At 35.3% G+C, this 26117-nt stretch overlaps 1 protein-coding gene across 9 annotated transcripts in view; it reads left to right on the forward strand.

Moving 5' to 3' along the window:
- The window catches only part of TRPC3 (transient receptor potential cation channel subfamily C member 3), a 69385-nt gene extending 44013 nt beyond the window's left edge, over positions 1-25372 (forward strand). For 2 of the 9 annotated variants that reach the window (XM_032292389.1, XM_032292395.1), the window contains exons 7-13: positions 499-763; positions 3545-3740; positions 5001-5210; positions 6420-6467; positions 8319-8402; positions 19675-19750; positions 22585-25372. In XM_032292389.1, coding sequence (XP_032148280.1) covers positions 499-763; positions 3545-3740; positions 5001-5210; positions 6420-6467; positions 8319-8402; positions 19675-19750; positions 22585-22727 — 1022 coding nt within the window. In that variant the 3' untranslated portion in view covers positions 22728-25372. Of the gene's footprint in view, positions 1-498; positions 764-3544; positions 3741-5000; positions 5211-6345; positions 6468-8318; positions 8403-19674; positions 19751-22584 lie in introns of those variants that run through there. The other 7 variants (XM_032292390.1, XM_032292392.1, XM_032292391.1 and 4 more) reach the window with 7 other exon arrangements.
- Positions 25373-26117: the final 745 nt, after the last annotated feature.

Raw genomic sequence — 26117 nt, forward strand, 5'->3', positions numbered from 1 at the left:
ATCACTGTGATTCAGTGACATTTTCACTCCTCGAAATATTTTATTTGCATAAACTGTTGGTTGAACTAATTTTTCCACAAAATATGGAAAAGAAATTACACTCCAGCTGTGCCTACAGGATGATAAAGTCGCTAGTCAGTAAATCTAATAACTGAAGGGACAAATCAGTCAAGTTAGTTTTTTGTCATCCTGGATACAGCCTATGTCTAACGAAGTGTTTTAACCATTTCATGTTTTGTATTTTATTCTGTTTCTGCTCAATGTGAAGTCAGCTTAGCATCTTTTTAATAGTAAGTAATCCATCGAAAGTAATGTAGAATTCACGTTTCTGGTTTAAGATGAAAATAGTACCTGGACAGTTAATTAAATCTAGAGTAGCTTCAACTGAAATGGTAACCACCTACCTACAAGATAGATCCTATTTAAGGTATTTGCTTTGTGTAGTTGGAAATGAATAGAAAGCTCCATTTTTAATCTCTTTCTCTCTTTTTTTTCTAGCTAGAGATAAATGGCTCCCTTCTGACCCTCAGATTATATCTGAAGGCCTTTATGCCATAGCTGTTGTGCTCAGCTTCTCTCGGATTGCGTACATCCTCCCTGCAAATGAGAGCTTTGGCCCCCTGCAGATCTCTCTTGGAAGGACTGTAAAGGACATCTTCAAGTTCATGGTCCTTTTTATCATGGTGTTTTTTGCCTTTATGATTGGCATGTTCATACTTTATTCTTACTACCTTGGGGCTAAAGTAAATGCTGCTTTTACCACGTAAGTAAAACATCTTATGATAAAGGTACAATTAGGAGAAATTTTAACAAATCTAGAGGAAGCAAAGGAAAAATTTCTCTGATTGTAATAAAGATGTTTTTAAGTGCAGAAAAGAATCCATTAAAAACAGTGCTTGTGTGTGATTACATTGCTCTGAGCTTAGTCAGCATTTGACCATAGAATGGATCAGAATTTGGAAAAACCTTAGACAAAACTGGCTATTTGAAGAAAGCAGGATAACAAATTTCTAATACTGGATGTCTCTTACATTACATATAACATTAAAATTAGTTTCATCATTTTTTAGCCAGTACTTTTCTTTCAGAAAGGAAGCATTAGCTTTTATTGTAATGTATTCATTAATCAGTACAGGGAGTCGAGTAAGAGGAAATTATAGCTAAATGTTTTATAGCCCACTATCATGGTAATACCAGTGTCTTCCTTTGGCCATACTGGTTTCTGCACTGGAGACTCACCACTTCCATGAAGTCTTCCTTGATCAAGCTTCCTTAGTCATTTTCCCTTTAAGTTCCTTCAGCATCGAGACACTCAGATTGTGAGATCTTTTTGCACCCAATAGTGTTTGAATGTCATGGAGGTAGGGCCCCCCCACTCTGTACTGCAGTTCTTCCACTTGGGGAGGTTATAAACCCTCCCTACTTTCCCTTTGTTCCCGATAATGCCACAGCTGGAAACAAACTATACACTCAATAACTACTCTATAGGCTGAAGTAGAATATCAAGTCCTTGTAGACATCTCAACTGTTCTAAAATGAATTTTTTAAATAGTTACTATAGAACAGGTCTTAGAGGTGAGACTTGAAACTCACTGTATCGTAATGAAGAAGAAGAAGGAAAATCTTTTTTAACTCAGCAGGGAAATGACAAAGAGATCCTGCACATATTGTAACTCCTGCCCCCTTTTTCCTTTTAACTCTATGGTTATACATAACTCATTTTATACATTCTATTTTCTTCACTGTTTTGTCTAGGGACGTGGTCATACCATGTAGTAGAAAGGACATAGGCTGAAAATCATGCAGAACTGGATTTGAAAGCAATCTCTGCTGTTTTCTAGCTGTGGCTTTTGGTTAAGTTCCTGAACATTTCTCAGTGTTAGTCTCCTTATTTTTAAAATAAGCACAATAAAGTTTAAATAAGGTTGTCGTGACGATTATGTAAGGTGAGTTATATAAAGCCTCTTGCCCACAGTAGGAGCTCAGAACTGCCAGTGTCCTTTCCTTTTTTTACTATCCCCCTCTTCCCACACAGGCACTCCATATAGATTCGAAGAGAAGGTAGGGGCAGCAAGGTTTGCAAAGGAGCAAGAGGAAGGAGCAGGAGAATTTTTGTGATGCAGTTAAATAAATGGCAGGAATAAAGACGTTATAGTTTTTCTTACTCTCCTGTCAGCATCTATGCCATAACATCACAAATGTTTCATAATTGAGAGTAACTCTATAGAAACAGAGCTATTCAACCATCCATCCTCAGGGTGTAGCAAAATTTCTAGAACATAATAGGTGCTCCATCAACATTTGTTGTATGAATGAATGAATAAACTAGTACTGAAGCCTACAAATCTATAAAATTCATTGTTATTTAGGATCTGTTATAACACATTTAAAAATTACCATTTTTACCAATCTTTTTCTGGAAAAAAACTTACTTTTGAAGGTGTAATGGAATTCTATGTGTGTAGATCTTTAGGGATTGTTAATTTAGTTTACCAGTGATTACAATTTGGTTCTATGACAAAACCAGCCAAATACGTGTTGCCAAAGGTCATTTAAGGGACAAAAGTAGGTAAGTCGTCTGGAGAAGGCCTAAGTGCTAATTGTTGTGATGGAAGAATCAGGAAGTAGATTCTATGAATTTAGGGAAAAGAACAGGAACCTTTCATTCTGCTGCCTTCTCTTCATTTTCAGTTAAATATTTCTAGATAGGTGATACATTCTTGTGATAAAAAATTTAAAAAGAGAGGCATCTACAAGGAAATGCCTGTCCTTCTCCCTAACCTTGGCCCAGTCTCTTACTTCTCCTTAGTTCCCAGAGGCAATGGTTTCTTTTCAATATTTTCAGAGGCATTCTTTTATATAAAAAAGAATATAAGTATTTGTATGGCCCTCTTTTTTATTTAAGTGATAGAATATTTCACACTTGCTATAGCTCATTTTTTTCATTTACTATATCTTCGATATAATTTTATATAAACACATGAAGCTCAGTCTGTCTCATTTTTCCCACAGTGGCTGCATAGCATTCCCTTGTATGGATATACCAGTATTATTTGGCCTGTCTCCTACTGATGGATATTTAGATTACTTTCATTCTTCTCCACTGCAAATGATGCTGCAAGGAATAGGTTTTTATGTTCTTTTAAAAAATTGGGTATATAATTTTAATCCCAACTCTGTTCTACTACAGAAAACTTGATTTAAATTTCTAAATCAGCTACAAAATCAAACACCAAATTCCCATTTTTTTAGGAGAAAGGAATGGTTATTGTGACTTGACTTCAGCTTTCTCCTGTGGAGTTCAGAGAATTTTCACTTAGTGACAACTTCAGAAAAGCTGGGCATTGGTACTATGTAATCACCAGTTCCTGAAAACCTGAGAGTATAATTTTTCTATAAAATGTCATAAGAAAATAATTACACTCTTGGAGTGTATTATGGTGGCATTTTAATCTGTACAGGAGAGCCTAACTTGTTTTTAGTTTTCACTCTTGCATATTGAAAACTCTTAACTTACTTACTTTGTACCTTATTTCTTCAACAGTGTAGAAGAAAGTTTCAAGACTTTGTTTTGGTCAATATTTGGGTTGTCTGAAGTGACTTCCGTTGTGCTCAAATATGATCACAAATTCATAGAAAATATTGGATACGTTCTTTATGGAATATACAATGTAACTATGGTGGTCGTTTTACTCAACATGCTAATTGCTATGATTAATAGCTCATATCAAGAAATTGAGGTAAATCTGTTTTCTATCCATAGTGTTTATCCTTGTCATCCTGTTCTGATAGTATACATCTGCTTCTGTACACTATGGCTGAGTTCCAGCTCATATAACAAAGAAGCTTATATCCACACAGAACTTGGACTTTTTCCTGTGTTTTCTACCTGGATAGGTAGCTATACACATTCTAGTGTCTTCTAGGTGCACAGCAGGGGTCCCCATGAATTTACTGCTGCTTTGCCTTCTCTTGGAGTATATTTCAAAAGTTTTGAAATTAGTGGCTAGAAGAAGTATTGGCCCTAAGGAAATTACTTTCTGTTCAGTAGCCAGCCTACCATTCTACCTGGTAGAATGATCAGATGCTTGGCAAACATTAATGATGTTCTTTATGCAGTCAAAATTTTGAGTATTCTAGAAATCACTTGATTCTTAGTTTTGGGTTTGGCTGGGTTTGGTACCTCTCTTCACTGTTGTATATATGTTTTCTTACGTCCTTCAGTTTAGTGTTCAGTATATCTTTAGTGCTTTGCTGTTTGTTAACCCCACCAAATCTCTGTATGTTTTAGAAACTCATAATATAGTGTTCTCAAAGCAGAAGTTTTGGTCCTAATGGCCTTCTAGGCTGTGTGAACTGAGACAGCCAGCCTCCTCCTCGTAAGGCCCCACTTCCCTTCATTTTTTTCTGTCAGTTAGGGTGGTTTCTCCATCACTGTGGGCAGCACAGAGAATGGAAGGAGATGTAAGACAGGTCTAGGCTACTTAGGGACTTATGTGACATTCGGGGTTATATGGTAGATGCAGGAACACCAAAAAGCAATTCATCTGAGAACCATTTTTTTCCCCTTGCCCTTGAAATATAATATGCTGTGTCTACAACCTGGCTTGGATAGGTATAGGTGAGGAAGGAGGATGGGAGATAGGCAACTATTGTTGAACATGCAGAATTGATTGGGTTGGGGGACAGAAGGAGGAATTAACCTTTTTATCCTTCGTTGGCACTCGCTTTTTCTTGTCCTTTTTGCCTTGTTTTTAGATAGTAGACAGGAAGTTCTGGTTAAATTTCAATGGGTACAGGTAGAGGCATATGAAAGTGAATGAGTATATTTTATTTGAAAAATGAGAATATTATGTAGGTCTATAGAGTATATGTAGATAAATATGTATAAGTCACCTGTTTCAAAAACATAGATTCATTGTAAAAAACCTATTAGCAATCAGTTAGTAGAATAATTAGCTTTTAAAATTAGTTATCTTTTTTCTATTTTTGTGACACAGGATGACAGTGATGTAGAATGGAAGTTTGCTCGTTCAAAACTTTGGTTATCCTATTTTGATGATGGAAAAACATTACCTCCACCCTTCAGTCTAGTTCCTAGTCCAAAATCATTTGTTTATTTCATCATGCGAATTGTTAACTTTCCCAAATGCAGAAGGAGAAGGCTTCAGAAGGATATAGAAATGGGAATGGGTAACTCAAAGTCCAGGGTAGGTATCGAAAACTTATCAAGACCTTAAAATGAATGTTCTGTCTTTTTTTTCCTTGTCTTTTGATGTTTGTTCAATAATTTTTGTGTGTGAATTTAGAAGATGTTAAAAGTAACTGTCTAATCCATAGTCTTTCACAGACTAATACTAAATATTTTCATGATATTTCAAGAAGTCACTGAGTCGAGGCCCTGCTTTTGATCAGAACATCATATAAACTACCAGATTAAAAACAAACAAAGTCTTTAACTGGTTAAAAGTAACCAGAAAAGTTACCGTTAGAAAACACTTTGTGTTTGTGTGTTCCATGCTTCTCAACTGTTATTCTGAAGTTAAATAGTTTAAACTTCCAGCCTTCCTACCATATTCTCCTTTTTCTACAAAAAAGTTTTGTAGAAACTTTTTACTTCTTTTTCCCATACAGGCCCAAGAGCATCTGCAAATAACCATAAATATTCATTTTATAAATAAGCAAGAAACCCTTGATTTATAGTTGAGTCATAGTTTAGTTTTAACAACGAAGATAATTTTTGTGATGGTACTTTATTATCATGAACTAACTTTCAGAGATAAAATTTGTGTAGATAGAAGGATGTGAGTTAACCTAAATAATAGGGAATAAGGCAGATAGGAACAAATGTATAGAGTTAAAATATAACTTTTTCTAAAATTGTGAAAATGGTCTGTAGCTATAACATCCTAAAAGCCCATCTCCATAAAGCGTAGGCCTCCCTGAGCAAAGGTAGATATATTAGATATTTTTTTCTCATTTGAAACAGGGAGAAAAAGTTAAGATTAGTGCAATTTAAGTTATTGCTTTTTAAAATTGATGTGAATTTTCAAGAACTGTATTCTTTAAGAAAGTGACCTTTTAAATCTTCTTTTGTTAGACCTGCTTATGGGCTCTTAAGGCTATTGGGTTACAAGTCAGCGATTGGTTGTGACAGCCCATGATTTAAAATGATACCTCATTTATGCAGTGAGAAGCAGTATAATGCAAATTAGAGCGCTTCGGCATTAGACCTGGATTTGAATTGTGGCACTTATGGCTTATTAGCAAGGAACATGGATAAATCACTTCACTACTCTGAGCCTTAATTATTCACCAATTGTAGACAATTGTCTAACTTTGTAGAGTTGTTGTGAGGATTATATGAGATCTACAAAATTCCAGCCTCAACAAATATCAGTGCCCTTCCTCATTCACAGTTTACAAAGTGCTTTGCTGTACATTTGAACCTCATGCAACGCTGTGAGGTAGGTATTATCATTATTCCCATTTTATAGATAAGACAATTGAAGCTATTAGAATAATTCGCTTATACAAGGTCATATAAACTGACCAGTGTCGGGTAGGTGCAGAATTCAAGTGTTTTAGCATCAGATGCCTAGCTCTCTCTGTGGCACCTGGATGCCTCATGTTTAGCACCTGAGTCCATTTTTGGTTACCGGCCCACTTCCTCTCAGCGGGCTGTACCTTCAGCTGTGCGGTAGCTGGTCTCTTAAAGGAGCCAGGCTCTAGTTGTCATCCAGGGCAGCTTCTGCTGCTACTGAAATTGACTTTGCTTTGAGGGACCTTTGTTTTTCTGGGGATTTATTAACTGAGGCTTTATTACAAAAAAGGTAGTCTCTCAAGTGTGGGAGCTCACAACTCTTGCAATTCAGAGTACACACCTTGTTTTCTTTCTGTAGGCAACAGGTTTCACTGACTTCATTTCTGATAGTATCATAATGTAAAAGGGGAAATACTAAATGTCAGGTTGAGAAGGGCACACACAGTAGGCTTGTGGCTACCTAGACCACTGTAAAAAAAAACACAGCCTGTTCACAGCAACGGGAAGGAAGCATTGCATTTAGGCTGTCCTCTCCTGCCTGTATCACACCATTGACAGTGAAAGAATAGCTTTTCTCAGAGAAGATGCTGGAAATAGAAAGTTGGACACTGATCCCTCAGGAGGCTTGCTCCTCAACTTCCCACTCTTCCTGTATCTGGTTAAAAACTGCCAAAAATAAAATTTTTATTTTGTTTTAAATTGTGCTTACAGCTGTTTACATCTCTTTAATATTACTTATATTCATAGATACTCTTCATGTATTGAATGTAGCAGATATTTGGAGAAATTATATTTTTCTCTTTCTGTTTTTGGAAGAGAGGAAGGAGCCTCAAGAAATCTTTCCGGCTAACCTAGACAGCTAACCTCAGTCAGTAGTCAGATACTGGCCTCCAGTGGCCGATTGGAGAATTAACTTTGTTAGCCAAGGTTTTCTCCAGGCACAATTCTAAGAAAACAAAGGAAGGTCCTTGCCTATCAGTGCCACTTCCCTACTCCTCAGCATCCCACACCTTCCTGAGTTATAACGGTGGGAAGTAGGTAGTGAGGCCAATCATCTCTTTGGATAGAGGGTCATGCCTTTGAATCACACCTTACAGTGGCAGAGCTTGTTTGCAAATAAGAGGCAGGCCTTGCTCATATAAATGAAGACTAGACAGTAGTACCTGTGTGTTCCTCTTGCTTCCTGTTCCTACCCACTCAAAAGCTAAACCTTAAAAAGAAAAAGAAAAGAAAAGGAAACCAAAATTCTTCATCCCAGTTCTCCCCAAAATGGTGAATGTAGCTCAGCATAAGGCCAAGATGCTTTGGAAGATTTGTTATTTTGCCCAATATTTTAGGGCTACAAAATACCAAATGGTGCCATCTGAACCTGTAATGTGTTTCTACTCAAGTCTAGGAGAGGAAATTAGTCTCAGGAGCAAATGGAACTTCTATGGAACTTGGCCTTCTAGATGCTATGAGTACATTTAGATAAAGTATACAAGGTCCCCAGGAAAAAATATGTTTATTGTGAACCAATGTTTAACATATATATTCAATTAAATAGTTCTATTACAGTAGTACATCTTGCCAACATTTTAACAAATGTGAGCGTATTGCTCACAGCAATTTTAACCTTTGGGAATATATTACATCACTTATAAAGCTCAACTTCCACAAAATGTTTCTTGGGAATGTTGACTCCAGAAATGTTATCAAGGAGAATAAATGGATTATATTTTTTATTCCAAATGAATGTATTCTAATTTACTAGGTTAATTGTATTTTTTCCTAGTTAAACCTCTTCACTCAGTCTAACTCAAGAGTTTTTGAATCACACAGTTTTAACAGCATTCTCAATCAGCCAACACGTTATCAGGTAAGCATACATTAGACATATCTCTTATCTGTATGTGATTCCATATATGTCTCTGTGTGTTTGTATATGTGTGTGTCGTGAGTTGAATTATATTCTTGAGATATACCATGATTAGTTCAGAACAGAGAAAATGATTCAACACCTGTGAAATTTTTTTTAAAAAAAATTTAAAATAAGAGAAAATAGTAGGTTAGTTGGAGGAGACTTTAGAAATCAGAGTCCAAATCCTTCATTCTTTAAACTAAGAGTTCCTCTTGCAATATTGAAAGCAAAGTGTTGCTACAATTACCAAATAATGTATAACTTAAACTGAAGAAAGGAGAAGACAGGGTATGTTAAAATGAACAGCGCTCTCACAGTAGGAAAATTTGATACATTTCTCTAGGTTTTTCTTTCAGGTGATCCATTTTTTAAGTGGATTGTTTGGCTATACTGTTTCATGAGTACTACCTTAAAATAATGTTTGCATTTTGATACTGGATGTGACATTTGAACACTATCCTCTAACTCAGAGGTTATAGTTCTTTATTTTTCATCTAGTTGTTTTGACTATGAAGTCTTTGACTTTCTGATGTCTGTAAGTTCACAAGACTGAAGATCAAGGAATTTATAATATATTGGTGATGTCAATTACTGTGTACTGTTCTATTCCTTATCCAATTATTTTAGAAGCAGAAAACTACAAAATGGCTCAGCATATTGATTGTCAAAGTCTTTTTTCTTTTTAGAAAAATTTTATAAATTTTATTTTTATTTTTGTTTTATTGGTTTTGTCTAATTTTATTTTTTCATTGATAAATTATATTGTACATATTCACTGTGTACATAGTGATGTTTTGATACATACCTAAGGATCAGATCAGGGTAATTAGGTAACATCCATCATCTCAGACATCTATCAATATTATGTTGGGAATATTCAATATCTTCCTTCTAGCTCTATGAAACTGTGTAATATTAACATATCATTGTTAACTATGGTCATTCTATAGTGGTGTAGAACAGTGGTCCCCAACCTTTTTGGCACCAGGGACTGGTTTTGTGAACAACAATTTTTTTCATGGATGGGGGCATTCATTTCAGGATGAAAGTGTTCCAACTCAGTCATCAGGCATTAGATTCTCATAAGGAGTGCACAGCCTAGATCCCTCACATGTTTAGTTCACAATGGGGTTCACAATAATAGAAGGATCTAATGCCACTGCTGATCTGACAGGAGGTGGAGCTCAGGCAGTAATGCTCGCTTGCCCGCCACTCACCTCCTGCTCTGCAGCCTGGTTCCCAAGAGACCACGGACAGGTGCCAGTCCTCAGCCTAGGGGTGGGGGACTCCTGGTGTAGAACTTATTCCTCTTATCTAGCAGTAATTTCCTTTAACAAATCTCTTCATATCCCTCCCTACCCCCTACTTCTCACAGCTTCTAGTATCCTCTGTCCTACATTTTACCTCATGAGATCAACTATGTTAGCTTCCACATATGAGTGAGCACATACAGTGCTTAACTTTATGTTCCTGGCTTATTTCACTCAACATAATGTCCTCCAGTTCCATCCATGTTGCTGCAAATGACAGAATTTCAATCCTTTTTATGGCTGAATAGTATTCCGTTGTATATACACACCACATTTTTCATACATTCGTCTGCTGTTAGACACCTAGGTTGATTTCCTATTTTGAATATTGTGAAGAGTGCTGAAATAAAACATGTGAGTGCCGTTGTCTCTTTAATACAATAATTTCTTTTCTTTAGATAAATTCCGCGTATGGGGTTGCTGGATCATATGGTAGCTCTATTTGTAGTTTTTGGAAAGTCCTTTATACTGTTCTCCATAGTGGTTTTACTAGTTTACATTCTCACGAACAACATATTAGAGTTCCCTTCCTTTGCATTCTTGCCAGCATTTTTTGATAATAGCCATTCTAACTGGAGTGAGATGATACCTCATTGTGATTTGGTTAGTGATGTCAAACATTTCTTCACATTTTGTTGACCATTTATATGTATTCTTTTGAGAAATCTCTGTTCAGATTATTTGCCCATTTTTAATTGGATTTTTTTTTTTCTGTTGAGATGTTTGAGTTCCTTGTATATTCTGGATATTGATCTATTGGATGAGCAATTTGCAAATATTTTCTCCCATTTTGTATGTTGTCTTTCTTTTTTAAATTTTTTTTAATTTTAATTTTTTTTATTTTATTACTTTTTTTAATTCGGCAGGTGAGTTGTTACACACTCTTTATCGGATTCCAACTTCTGTGGCTACCATCCTGCTAGGTTGTCTTTTCATTGTTGTTGTTTCCTTTGTTGTGCAGAAGCCTTTGGTTTGGTATGACCCCATATGTTTATTTTTGCTTTTGTTATTTGTGCTTTTCAGGTCTTATTCATAAAATCTTTTCTGAGTCCAATGTCCTAAAGCATTTCCCCTATGTTTTTTTCTACTAGTTTTATCATTTCAGGTCTTACATTTAGGTCTTTGATCCATTTTGTGCTGATTTTTATACAAGGTAAGAAGTGGGAGTCTAGTTTCATTCTTCTGCATATGGATATCCAGTTTTCCCAGTACTGGTTATTGAAGAGACTGTCCTTTTCCCAGTGAGTGTTTTGGCATCCTTGTAAAAAATCGGTTGTAGATACATGGATTAATTTCTGAGTTCTTAATTCTGTTCCATAGATTTATGTGTCTGTTTTTATGCCAGTACCATGTGGTTTTGGTTACTACAGCCTTGTAATATATTTTGAGGTCCGATTGTGTGATACATCCATATTTGTTCTTTTTGCTCAGGATTGCTAGGGAGTCTTTTGTGATTCCCTACAAATTTTAGAATTTCTTTTCTATTTCTGTGAAGAATGTCATTGGTATTGTAATAGGAGTTGCATTGAATCTGTAGATTAATTTGAGTACTGTTGTCATTTTAACAATAGTAATTCTTCTGATCTACGAGCATGGGATACATTTCCATTTGTTTGTATCTTCTTCAGTTTCTTTAATCAGTGTTTTGTAGTTTTCCTTGAAGAGGTCTTTCATCTCCTTGGTTAATTTATTCCTGGATATTGTAAATGGCATTGCCTTTTTATTTTCTTTTTCAAATAGTTTGTTGTTCACGTATAGAAATGACTGATTTTTGTATGTTAATTTTGTATTCTGCAACTTCACTGAATTTATCAGTTCTGAAAGTTTTTTGGTAGAGTCTATAGGTTTTTCCATGTACAAGGTCATGTTGTCTGCAAACAGGGACAATTTGACTTCCACCTTTCCAATTTGGATACCCTTTCTTTCTTTCTCTTGCCTAATTGTTCTGGCTAGAACATGCAGCACTATGTTGAATAAGAGTGGTGATAGTGGGCATCCTTGTCTTGTTCCAGTTCTAAAAAAGCTTTCAGCTTTTCCCAGTTCAGTAAGATGTTAGCTGTGGGTAAGATCGTTCAAAATCCTCTCTTCTAGCTATTTTAAAACATACAATGTGGTTAACTGTAGTCACCCTACCATGCACTATAACACCTTAACTTACTTCTAACTATAACTTTGTACCTGGTGACCAACTTCTCCCCACCTCCCATTCCTCCTGCTCTCTCCAACTTCTGGTAACCACTATTCTACTCTCTACTTCTATGAGATAAACTTAAGATGTCATATATGAGTGAGATCATGTGATATTTGTCTTTCTGTACTTGGCTTATTTCACTTAACATTATGTCCTCCAGGTCCACCCATGTTGCCACAAAGACAAAATGTCATTGTGTCTGATAGAATTCCATTGTGTGTATATATACAACCATATTTTCTTTATCTGTTCATTTCTTGATGGACAGTTAGGTTGATTCCATATTTTGGCTATTGTGAATAGTGCTGCAACAAACATGGGAGTGTAGCTATCTCTCCAACATATTAATTTCATTTCCTTTGGGTAGATACCCAGTAGTGGGATTGCTGGGTCACATAGTAGTTCTGTTTTTAACTTTTTAAGTATCTCTTCAATATATTAATTGAATTTCCTTTGGATATATACCTAGTATTGGGATTTTTGGATCCTATAGTAGTTCTATTTTTAATTTTTTAAGAAACTTCCATAATGTTTTCTGTAATGGCTGTACTAATTTGCATTTCTTTCAATAGTGTATGAGTTTCTCTTTCTCCACATCCATACTAGCATTTGTTACTTTTTGTCTGTTTGGTAATAGCCATCCTAACTGGGGTGAGGTGAAATCTTAATTGTGGTTTTGATTTTCATTTCTCTGATGATTAGTGATGTTGAACATTTTTTTCATATGCCTGTTGTCTATTTGTATATCTTCTTTTGTCTCTTCAGGTCTTTTGCCCAGTTTTTAATTGGATTACTTGTTTTTTGCTGTTGAGTTGTTTAAGTTCCTTAGATATTATGGATATTAATGCCTTCCAGATGCATATTTTGAAAATATGCTTGATATAATCTCATTTGTCTATTTTTGCTTTTGTTACCTGTGTTTTTGAGGTCTTATCCAAAAACTCCTTGCCCAGACCAGTGTCCTGAATCATTTCCCCCATGTTTTCTTCCAGTAGTTTTATCATTTTGAGTATTACATCTGAGACTTTATTTTGAAATGATTTTTATATATGGTGAGAGATAGAGGTCTATTTTTATCCTTCTGCATGTGGATGTCCAGTTTTCCCAGCACCATTCATTGAAGAGACTACCCCTTCCCCAATGTATGTTCTTTGTGCATTTGTTGAAAATCAGGTAGCTGTAAGTGCCTCTTGGTTCACAGACAACTGACTTCTCATTTTGTCCTCATATGGCAGAAAAGGGACAAGGAAGTTTCGTGGGATCTCTTTTGTAAGGGCACTAATCCCATTCATAAGGGTGGAACCTAATCAACTCCTAATACCATCACATTGTGGGTTCTTAGGATTTGAACACATGAATCTGGGGTGAAGAAAACATTCAGTTCATAACAATGAGAGATAATAACAATTATTTAGTTGTTAGAGATTTTTTTTCATGCAGCCTGATTACAATAGATAAGACTTACCTTTAAAAAAATTTCCAGAAGTTGGGGGTGGGCGTGGTGGCTCATGCCTGTAATCCCAGCATTTTGGGAGGCTGAGGTGGGTAGATCATCTGAGGTCAAGAGTTTGAGACTAGCCTGGTTAACATGGTGAAATCTGTCTTTACAAAAAAAAAAAAAAAAAATCAGGAACTTGATCTGTTGAATAGGAATTTTCTTTCAAAGTGATAACCCTTGGAATATACTAATGGGCTTATGACAACTCAGAATATTTTTAGAACATCTTTAAAGAATTATTTTTATAATTAGTCCATAAGACCCAAAAAAGTTTCATTTTTTTCTGGTTACTGAACTTAGCTAATTATTCCTATTAAGAAGACAGTGCCATCACTTTGCATTTTTTCAAAAATTATCATATCCAACTTCAACAAACATGTAGCCATCACCAATAGGGTTATCACCTTACATTTTTATATCCATATGAGGGCTTTTTTCCTCCAAAACAATTTCTTCAAAGACAGAGATTCAAATATGCCCCAAGAGGCCACAGAGGAAGATTTTCAAAAATGTTTTGATCAGGGCCAGACATGGTGACGCAATTCTACAATCCCAGTGCTTTGGGAGGCTGATGTGGGCTGTTTTGAGTCCAGGAGTTTGAGGCTGCAATGATCACATTACTGAACTCCAGCCCGGGTGACAGAGCAAGACCGTTTCTCTCAAAAAAAGACAAAAATACCAAAAATGTTTTTATCAATGGTGGTTTTTAAAATTAATTATTAATAGCATGTTGAAGTAATTCTATTATGTGTGTAAAGAATTTTTTTTAAATGGGTGTGATTTTTCTCAAGAACATATTCAGGAAGATGGCTATGATTAAGTTCTGCTAATTTTAATGATTTTTTAAATTTATTATAACAATATTTGTGCTTGGATATTTCAAGTTAAAGGCTTATATCTTAATTTATTTCAAGTTGCAGATACACTAAGATATGTTAAGAAATAGGAATTTATTGTGAGCCTCCACAGAAGCTGGACTGTGGGTTCTTGAGTTTTATTCGCTCTGTTGTCTCTTGCTGGCAGATCTGCTTTCATAGCTGACTTCACTTTGGTAATACCTTTGGCCCAAATAAATACAGTGTTGGATGGTCTTTGGCCCAGGTGGTGGACTCTGGTCCAGTTCATGAAGGATATCATTGATGGCTTGGTTATACTGGAAGCACATGACAAGTTTTCACTAAATGGGGCAAAATGAGATGTTCCTGAACTCTACTCACAGTGAGCTTCCAGGCACATTCAGGATAACCCCTGTTATACATGATGTTAGGTTATACAAATACAAAGATATAGTCCATGACTTCAAGAAGATCTCCATTGGAGTAAAATGGCAGTGTTGAGGTGAGGAGGAAGTAAAGGAAAGAATAAGTAGACAAATATTCACATAACACTACATGGCTATGTGGTATAGTTATGCCTATATATGAAATAGAAATAAATATAAATATAAATAAAATGATATGGGAATAGAGAAAAGAAAAGTAGCTCAAAGCAGTCTGAACTATGTGACGTATGAAAAATTTATCAGGTCCCAAGAACATGAGTATGGGACTTTCAGTTACAGCTGCCTACCTCTACCTATGTCTGAGGACAGCAGCCTAAAGGCATTTGTTCCAGACTTGCAGCCTCACGTGTTATCTTCATGTTCCTGGAACTTGTGATACAAAGAACAATGTATAACCAGTCAAAAGCTTATGTTATTTCAATGTAAATCTTTGGTAAACAACTTAGGAACTGCCTCTTTTTTTCCCTCTAAAAACCCACTAGTAACTGCTGCTAATTGGAGCACATATTCAGGGCAACTGGGGAGCACAACTGAATCTGTGCTCCCCAGGTTGCAGTCCTTAAACTTGGCACAAATATATTTAGTTTGCCTCAGATTTTTCCTTAGGTTTATAGAACTGGGAAACCTAGAAAAGAGGATATTTTAAAGTCAATCATCAATAGGTTTGCAGGTCCCTCTTCAAAAAAAGGCAGAAAAAAGTAACAGGTAAAAGTCAATCAAGTAGAAGAAAAAAAATTTATTTGCTGTTGCCCCAAAGAACAGAACTTGGACTGATAGTTATTTTGGCTTCAATACAAAAGAACTGTTTTCTAACAGCTACAGCTGTCCAAAAAATAGATTAAACCAGCTGTTTGGAAAAATAGCAGGCCATCAATCACAGAAGTTCATACAGAAGCTATGTAATGGTAATCTTTTAGAAAGTTTCATGAGTGGTATAAAAACATGAAAGACAATGATTCCCAAGGTCCTTTTCCTGTCTAAAATTTTACTTTATGCGTCTGAGTTTTTTCTATTTGTCTAAATCAGTCTTATTACCTTCATTCACTTTTTAGATTGTTAAAATTCATAGTACAAAACCTACTAATGACAGTCAAATTTGGCTTCTCTATAGAATTAAATGGGAGAATGAATGTAAAAGTACCTGATAGAGTGCTTGACAATTATTAGTTGAATTTGAATCAGTAAAAAAACAGGCAAGCGAGAAGAAAAGCTTTCACTCCTTTTGGGAAGGAAGATATCTAACCATCCTGCAGCTACCCAACCACCCACATCTTATTTCTTCTCCCAGTCTTAATGGAGGGTTGAAAAATGAACTTGGGTTTGTTTGCAGGAAGGACTGTTTGAAGTAAGTATCACCTGGGCTCTTTACCTGGTTACCACTCAGTTTCAGTTTTGGAACCTCTCTCTAGAATTCCCATACCCTGGACAGAGAAAATCAATAGTTTTCATAGAGTTATAATGTCTTCCTTAAAGAATGATTCACAGGCTTGTACCAGGAAAGCTGTATAATTTCTGGAAGTTCGTGGAAAGTGGAAGTTAATCTATAGACTTCTATTGTGTTCATTAGTTAGCAATTTGAGCAAGAGGGAAAAAAGATGAATCTGTTATTGTTCAGTTTAATTTTTGGTACTGGCTTTAATTAAAGAATCAGTTGGAAATTTAGTTAAAAGCTAATATTTAAAATTGTATTTTTACTTGTTACATATGAGTTTCATGGTCCTTGTTTATGGTACCATCATTAAGATGGATTTATCAAGATTTGCTTTACAGAAGCATAGATAATAATGAGAGAATAACAGTTATAGCACCTACTATGTAATTTACATGTACTATCTCTTTAACAATGCAAGACACAGTCTAGCATTTCTATTATACAGATTAAGATACCACGGTTCCAGAGCTTGTTAATGATGGAGTCACAACTCAAATCTACATGATTTGTTCTTTCAGCTCACAATCTCAACTGTGTTAAAGAAAACCAGAGCCAGACAGTAGATAAAGTGGTAAAAACAGGTTTTACTCAGGAACTATTGCAATAAGGGGAAAGAGACCTCAAGGAGAGAGTCTTTGTCGCCTATTACACAATACTGCCTTGGGTTTACTAAACAAGCTTCCTAATAGAATGCAGATGGCCATCTTTGTCTCCTTCTCTGAGCTACAGATCATTTTAGAATTCTTATGAATTATCTTTCCAACATGAACAAAGGGGTGGACCATTACCAGGTAGTGTCATGTGTGGGGAACTGATTTCTGTCTAACCTCAGGTACCTTCTTGCCTCGTACACAGGCTCAACTTGTCTCAGCACTACTTGTTAAATAGCCTTTTCTTTTCCACCAATTTGTATTATTGTCTTTCAAGCTGCTTTTAACTGATATACATAACGTTGTATTTTCATTTCATAGGACTCTGTCTTTACTGTCCCCTAAACTTAACTAGATCCCTGATATGTTCACCCATTATAGTGAATTGTTCCATATTGATATGAAGTTTCACTGGACTGGGGACTATGTTCACTGTTGTACTCCCAGTACCTGGTGCAGTACCTGCCACAGAATTGGGTCTCAATAAATATTTTCTGAATGAATGAATGAGCCCAGTTTAAGATCCATCTAGCTGTGAGTCTGTCCTGGGATCTAGATTCTACAAAATTCAACAGGTTTTATGTTTTACGGTGACTGGTAAAATGAGCTTTTCCTTTTCAGTATCATGGGCTCTCTCAGTCTATTATTATTCTCTGCATAACATTTTGAGTCTTTTTAGATTCCTCTCTTACCTGACCTTGGCATAATTTCTACTTTCTTAAAAATTGGACTATATATTTTCTGCTCTCGCTAAGCTTGCATTTTAGTTCAAGTCTTTTTTCCTTTCCTTTGTTATCTTTTATATGTGGTGTTTGTTACATGCATAAGAGTATGTGTAACGCAAAATAAATTATGAAGCATAATTACATTTACACTCATGAAACCACCACCGACCTGACAATGATAACATCATCCGTCCATTGCCTCTACTTATATGCACCTCCCTACCCACTCCTCTGCCTCCACCTAAGAGTTAATCCCTGTCTTGAAGTTGGGTTTCTCCTCTTCTTGCTTTAATGTTCTTTTCTAATATAATTTATTACATGTATCAATAATCTTAAATATATATTCTATAGATTTACTTGTTATTGAGCTTCATAAGAATACTTTCATACTTTGTGGTCTTCTGGAATTTTTCATTCAACATTATACTTCTAAGATTCATCCACACTGTTGTGTGTGGCTATGGTGCATTAATTTCATTAATGAACATAACATTACATTGTAACATACTACAATTTGTCTATTCTTCTTAATATTTGTTTAGATTGTTTCCAGGGTTTTGCTATTTCCGACAGGGTTGCTACAAACATTATTGTATGTCTCTTGGTTCACACCTGCAGTTTCTCTAGGCTTTATACCAAGATGTAGACTTTCTAGATAAAAGGGTATGCAAATGTTCAACTTTAAAAGATAATACCACCTGGATGCAGTGGCTCATGCCTATACCCCAGCTGTTGGAGAGGCTGAGGCAGGACAGCATTGAGCCCAGGAGTTTGAGGCAAGCCTGTGCAATATAGTGAGACTCCACTTAAAAAAATTTTTTTAATAGAAATCAACTTAAAAACTAAAAAGATAATACTAAATTGTCTTCAAAGTTGTCTATTTAAAGTCATACCAGTAAAGTATAAAAGTCCCCATTGATCTATATCCTTTCCAACAGCTGGCATGACTGGATATATTAATCGTTCTCTTTATTAGATGTAAAATTGTGTCTTCTTTAGTTAAAATTTGTATTTCCCTGAAACAGAGTTTGAAATTGTTTCTTAAGCTTATTGACCCTTCACATTTACATTTCTGTGAAATATTTATCTTTTGCCTATTTTAAAATTGGGTTATTTGAGTTGTTCTTATTGAATTAAAAGTTCTTTATATATTTGGATGCAAATTATTTGTTACTTACAAGTATTACCAATATTTTCTCCCAGTCTATGGCTTGCCTTTTCATTTTCTTTATGGTAGCTTTATAAATAGAAGTTTTAAATTGTAATGAAGTTGAGTTTATCAGTCTTTTCTATTGTAATCAGAAGTTTTATTCTTGTTTTTTAAAAATCCAGTTCTACACTAAATTTTATAAATATGCTGTCTTATATAATAACTTTCTTTTAAGGATTCAAAAGCTTTGTCTTTCACATTTAAGATGCACATTGAACTAATTTTTGTGTTCATGGTATGAAGTAGGGCTCCAATTTAATTTTTTCCATATGGATAAAGTTATCCTAGAAGAGCATTTATTTAGACTGAAAATAGTCCCTGTATATTGCTATTAGAGAAAAACATGCAATATAACAAAATATATGGTATTTAGAAAACATAAAATATAATACATACAGCAATTAGTATATATACAAAATTTAAAGAAAAGATATTATAAGGACACACACCAAAATGACAACAGTGATTATCTTTGGATGGTGAGGTTGTCAGTGATTTCATTTATTTATTTTGTTGTTCTCTATATTTTCCAAATTCTCTATATAGAGTATACATTCATATATTTTTCTAAATACTGGGAAATAAGGTGGTACCTACAGGTGATAAAGTAGTATCAGTGTAAATTAGAAACTATTCATTGAAAGAGAAGCCATGAATTCAAATATTCTAGCTTAACTGCTTTTTAAAAGCTTCTTCCATTTCTGAGGCCAAAAAACAAAAAAAAACTATTGGTGGATTATGCAGTAAGTCTCAGTAGAAGGTGTAAAACAGTGTTAAGTTCTGAAACCTGTGTAATTATTCTATACATAGTTGTATAAAATTTTCCTCCCCTGAGTTGTTTGCTTTACAGGTATGTAAGGTTCTTTGGAAAATAGGATTTGGAGCACTTATGTACATCACTGAAGAGTTAATCATTTATTTTTGCCCAACAGCAGATAATGAAAAGACTTATAAAGCGGTATGTTTTGAAAGCACAAGTAGACAAAGAAAATGATGAAGTTAATGAAGGTAAGCATCTCCAACTTGAGAAACATCTTTTTATACCTAACTTAATGAACCAGGAAAACTTCAAGTTGAGGCATACTTTAAAAATCCAATCCCAGATTACAGTTTCGATGGCTCCAAGATGGGAGGAAGATCTTATGTTACATTTCTTTTCTTTTCTTTTTTTTTTTTTTTTTTTTCTTGAGACAGTCTTGCTTTGTTGCCAGGCACCAGGCTGGAGTGCAGTGGCATGATCTCGGCTCACTGCAACCTCCGCCTCCTGGGTTCGAGCAATTCTCCTGCCTCAGCCTCCCAAGTAGCTGGGACTACAGGTGTGTGCCACCATGCCCAGCTAATTTTTGTATTTTAGTAGAGATGAGGTTTCACCAGGTTGGCCAGGATGGTCTCGATCTCTTGACCTAGTGATCCGCCCGCCTCGGCCTCCCAAAGTGGTAGGATTACAGGCGTGAGCCACCATGTGGGGCCCTTATGTTACATTTCTAAAACATCTTTTAAAATAAACAGTTACTTAAACTATTGATCAGAGACAATTTACGTCTACTCAGATTGCCCTGATTCTTAGAATGTAAAGACTGACATCTCTCTAGGAGTTTTTTAATGCTTCCAACATAAGGTAGTCAGTAGTATCGGTTATGTTTTCAATGAGTTCACGTTAGTGTTAACATTTTTCCAGTTACGCAGATAAAACAGTGAATACAGAATTCATGTCTTCAAGGAAACCTCTATTTTGTTGTCCAGAAACACATTTTTAATCTGTTTTTCTTGTCTGGTGCTTCTCTTTTGAATTTTACTTTCCTCCCTGCCTCCTTACTTTAAGCAAGCTTATTTTTAAAGGCATATTTGAGGCAGGGCATCTATCTGGACTAAACATTTTTTTTTACCAAAGTCTAGGGGATAGAGCTAAACATAGGCCCAGAGGTGGAAAGAAATCAATCAGGGAGAAATAAGTTGTCCTAAAAATGGAAACTGTACCTTCCAACACCAATGTGATGCCACTAGATCTATCTACACTGATAAGAAAGGGCTAAACTTAATAAAATTTTTAATGGGCTTAGAAGCCATTACTTGATTAAGACAAGGAATTCCTTGTACATTTAAATCAATCCAATACTATATGTATATAGAAAAGAAATCTATAAATTTATAATTCATAACTAGCAAAAATCCAATCATGGTGACCTAGAAACTATCTCAGGAGAAAGGACTGGAATTCGGCTGTAGTTTAGAAAGCAAAAGTCTCATCAGTTGTACCCTGACCTCCATGGGGGGCAGGGAGGGAGGAACAAAGGAGAAAAATTGTATGACCAAAACAGCATAAAAAAAGACAAAGCATTTCCAAAGCCCTTGCACAAAAGAGGAAAATCAATGAGAATCTGGAGTTTTGAACAGTTCTTACTATAAACGTGTAGCATATAACCTCCTCATTTAATTAATGAGGAAACTAAAGTCTGAAAAGGTTGAGTAACTTGTGTTTCCTGAATTGGTAAACTAAATAGTTAATACAACACATAGGTCGTAGCCTCCCCATGAGTTGGGAACAAGGAAGAAACGATAGTAGAAGGTGAAGTGGGGCGGGGGGTCCACTATGGTACTGAATGGTCTGAGAATCCACTCCTTCCACTGAAGTCTGCCTCATGATTTCAAATGAGATCAGTTTATTCCTTTTATATTGCCATGTGCCTCAAGATCATGATAATGGTAGGAAAAAAATATACATATATATATTGCCATATGCTAAAGAAAGCACTTTTTTGCAACAAAGGATTCCTCAAATGTTTTCTGTGTATTTCTGAGAGAATTTTTTCAAATAAAAAGGTTCTGACTTTTATATAATAGAAGAATATTGAAATTTTACTTTAAAGCATATTAAAGATACCAGGAATTATCAAAGGTTGTGTTTTAAATGCCATTTTACTATAAAAGGCTAAATCAATGGTTTGAAGAATTATTTCTTAGATTCAAGATAAATTCTTGCTCCAACATTCGCTTTTGAAAGTCAGCAGTTTATCTACATTACAGTCACTTTCAAGAGAATCCAGCATTTCTTTTATTTTCTTCCATAACCAAATACCACCTCTCCTTGAAGAGAATCCAGTTTTTAATTGCAATATATATAAGCTCAAAATATTGAGAAACTGAATTATGGGAGCAATTGATTTTTACAGCCCAAACTCTCCTATTCTCTTCAAGAGTATAGAGTCTACACATTGCCAGTGGTATCATATCTAAACTCCTCAATTGTACTGTTGCTTGTTACTTCCTTACGCACTGATCCTTTGTGCTGGACAAACTAATGTCTTCATGTCCATTGCCATTGCCTTCCCTAATAAACGCTTCCTACTCTTTTTCCTTTCTTTCCTTTAGTTCAAATTTGCCTCAAAATTATTTGCCTGTCAGAAAGATTGATTCATTTTTAGTAAAGTTTAGTTTTTCTAGGATTCCCTTTGATACTAGCAATGGGAGATGTTTGATGAAGGTGTCAATCTTTATACTTGAAAGAAACAAAGGGACTCCCTTGTAGTCAGAAAGGAAGTATCCTGGCTGTAGATCAGTTAACAGAGAATCATCTAATGTTAAAAGGTGGGTGAAAAAAAAGACAACACTTTAAGCTGAGTGTTACTATTAAAAAATATAGCTGGCTATTTTTATAGATTTTTTTCAAAGGTCAGTATACTTTTAAAGACATGTTTCTGAAATATTTTAAAGAAAAAACTTTGAAGTAGCTACCTTAGAAAACTTATGAAGCAAATACATGGATATTGTAAGAATTTCACTCTTTGTTCTTTTCTAAATCCAAAGAGCAACTTACCAATGACTTTTTAATATCAACACTACAGGTGAATTAAAAGAAATAAAGCAAGATATCTCCAGCCTTCGTTATGAACTTCTGGAGGACAAGAGCCAAGCAACTGAGGAATTAGCCATTCTAATTCATAAACTTAGTGAGAAACTGAATCCCAGCATGCTGAGATGTGAATGATGCAGCAACCTGGAATTTGGCTTTGACTATAGCACAAATGTGGGCAATAATATTTCTAAGTATAAAATACTTGAAAAACTATGGTGTAAATTTTTAGTATTAACTACCTTTATTATGTGAATCTTTAAAAGTTAGCTCTTAATGATTTTATTGTTTTATCATATGAAAATGCATTTTATTTGTCTGCCTTGACATTACAATGACATACCATTGTGTTGAAAAGCCCAGTATTACTATATTATTGAAATTTTTATTCATTTTAGAGTAAATGCCACATCTTTGCACTACCTGTTTGCTGCCAAGAGACTATCAGTTCCTTGGGAACAGGGACTCTGTCTTATTAATCTTTGTGTCTCCAGCATCTAGTACAGTGCCTGGTACATAGTAGGTGCTCAATAAATGTTGAAACCAACTGAATTGAACTGCCAACAAAATAAAAATAAAAAGTCCTCACTATGTAGCACACCTTCCCTTGTCCAAGTTCTGAAGAAATCTTTTTTTTAAATAGAAACTGAAGAAATTTTACAACCAGCTATGACTTGGTAAGACATTCTTAGAATTTTAGGTGTTACTGATAATCCTAGAACAATTGAGCTCCAAGTGAAGAATTTAACAGCAAAATGGGTTCATGGAAAATATAATTACATTATATATTTAAGTTTCATAGAATTATTTAAAACAACACATTAAAGATTTTTCTAAAATATAGACTGCTTTCTGTCTTAACGTTTGTTGTTTTTCAGTAATGTGATTTTCTTTTAAGTTGGGGGTAACGCAGGTTTGTCATTTTGTTACAACTGTCTAATTTCTGCCTCTGCTGCTTTAATGCTAAATGAGATATCAACAGCTGACTTCATATCTCACTCGTGAGCTCCCTTCTGAGTTTTGGAGGGTCTGCTCGTGGGAAGAAATAGGAAAGAGCAACAACTCTAGGCATACCTGGAAAGACATGGCCAAGCATCCCCAGGTGTGTTTCAGTTCTTTTTGAGGCATTTCTTGCCATCATTGCTTACAGTGGTTGACATCTTTTTCCTTATCAAAGGATTTCAGTTCTACTTTCTATATAAAATAGATTGTGATATATCTATATATGCCTTATTACATAATTGAGCTGAGTGCTGGTAATCCCGAAATGCCTCTTGACTTTAATGGGAAAAGGCATAAAGGCCAATAAGTTCCCTGGTCACTTCACAGACTACAAAACACTCAAAGCTTTTTTTTAACCAGCTAGGTTTAAATCTCTCATAGAGTTATGTTTAGCATCCTGAGTCTCTTCAGTCAGTTGCTGTCAAGTTTTATAGGAATATGAATTATGATCATAGCTCAAAGAGTTTCAGAGATCCTTAAAACCAACTAAATACATCCTACTTTAAAATCATTGGTATCACACAGAAAATCTTTCTAGACATGAAGATAGAAATAAGTGCTAAATGGAACTACATAAAGCTCTTTAAAGATTATTTCTTAATTTCTACTTTTGGGGAGTTAAATTTAAGAAAGGAACTTTATAAATTTTTTGCTACCATTGTAGAACATTTCATTAACTTTTGTGCCATGCTAATAGTATGTCTTATTTTTCAAACTTTATGTATTCTATGTTGTGTCTCAGAACTGAATAAATATTGAATTTTTCCATTGTTATATGTTACCGTATGTTGTATTAAGATAGTAAAGATGCAAAGTTTCTATAATAGATGATACTGATAGTTTTATAATATGGTCCAGGATTCCAAGTGTGAAAGTTTTTGCTTATAGCTATGGATCTGAATATTTTGTAATTTTCTTCTTTGGGGTTGGAAAAAGTGCTGAATGAAAAAGTGGCAGATTCAGCTGGGGACAGCGCTCCTAACAGGCATTTTTTCTTTATTTACTATGTTTGTATAAACTGGTACAATTTTAATATTCATCTTTTTCCTTATTCATAATTTCAAGGTGTTATTTCAGAAGGTGTGATGACAGGGGATAGTGAGTGTGGTTGATGTTTTTGATGCCCTGCCCAGATGCCCTCTATTGGGCCAGTGTACCCATCTCCCAGATACTCCTGTCCAGTTCCCAGCTAATCACTTCTGTCAGAGAATTGCCCTCAGCTAAAAAGAAGCAGCATTCCCCTGGATGTGATGCTTCCATCTCCGCATGGCCAGTGACTGATGGGTGGGGACGCACACAAGGGCTGGTCCCCTGTTTCAAGGTGGGGCCAACTATTTGGCGCAGTTCATGCTCCAGAACTCTTGAAAGAATTAGGCTGATGCCAGACTCAAGCTGAGATGGAATCTTTGTTTAGCTTCTTCCTCTGCCTTTTCCTGTTTCCTTCCCTCCCTTTCTCCAGCAAGCATCCCTTCAATGAGTCACCCCGTCCAAATCTTGTTAGGTTTTGCTTTTAGGGAACTCACACTAAGACATAAGGTATTAATGTGGTAGCATACAGTTGAGATGAGGATTAGTTGAGCGGATTGCTGTCAGAATTAGTCCTTTACTTGAGGATAAAGATAGCTCTGGGTCAGCAAGTCCTTTCTCTACTCACTTTTAACAGGCACCTTTGGGAAAACAAAGCTCAAAGAAGTTGTTGGAGCAACTCAGAGAAGGGAGCATTTAAACAGGACCAAAAACAACTTTCTAGAAAAAAAAAAAATTAAAGGATTGTCAAAGCCCCAGGACTCTTCTTTCCTTGTGACATCTCTCACTTTTTGACCTCTTTGCTATTTTTATTTTTTTTCTCAGTTACAGATAAAATAAAGAAAATAAAGCAACATTCAAACTGCTTCTTAGACTTACTATTTAAAAAGTTGGGTACTTTGTAAGTGCCTGCTATATTGAATTTATAGAGCACCTGTGACTTTATGGAAGTCACAATCTGTTCAAAAACTTGGGTTCATAGACTTGAAATAATTAGAAAACTTTGAAAAATGGTACACAGTATCATCAAAGAATTCATGCACAATAAAATTTAAAAATGATACATTGTAATAATTAAAAGCAAATGTAGTACAATTTAGGATAACTATCTTACCCAATATGTCAATATAATTATGTTTCAAATGTGCAAGCCAAATGAAAGCAGCTTTTGTAAATGGGAAGATAAATTGTCTTATGGAAAATGTCTAAAGAGAACTGAAGCCACACTCATTATTGTGGTGTGGGACAAATTGTTTAACTCTCTGGTCTTCATAAATAGTTCAAACAAACAGGGTTATGCTACATCAGGGGTTCCTAGTCCCTGGAGCTCATACAGGTGTTTCAGCAGGCTAGTCATTATCCAAGGTGGTAATAATCTCTCTTTCTGTATCTTTATTATTTTTAAATAAATTTTTAAAAATATATTTTTAGAGACAGGGGTCTCACTATGTTGTCCAGGTTAGTATTGAACTCCTGGCCTCAAGCAATTCTCCTGCC

This window comes from Sapajus apella, unplaced genomic scaffold, assembly GCF_009761245.1.
Source record: "Sapajus apella isolate SASKATOON/1434 unplaced genomic scaffold, GSC_monkey_1.0 scaffold27, whole genome shotgun sequence".
Classification (NCBI taxonomy): domain Eukaryota; kingdom Metazoa; phylum Chordata; class Mammalia; order Primates; family Cebidae; genus Sapajus; species Sapajus apella.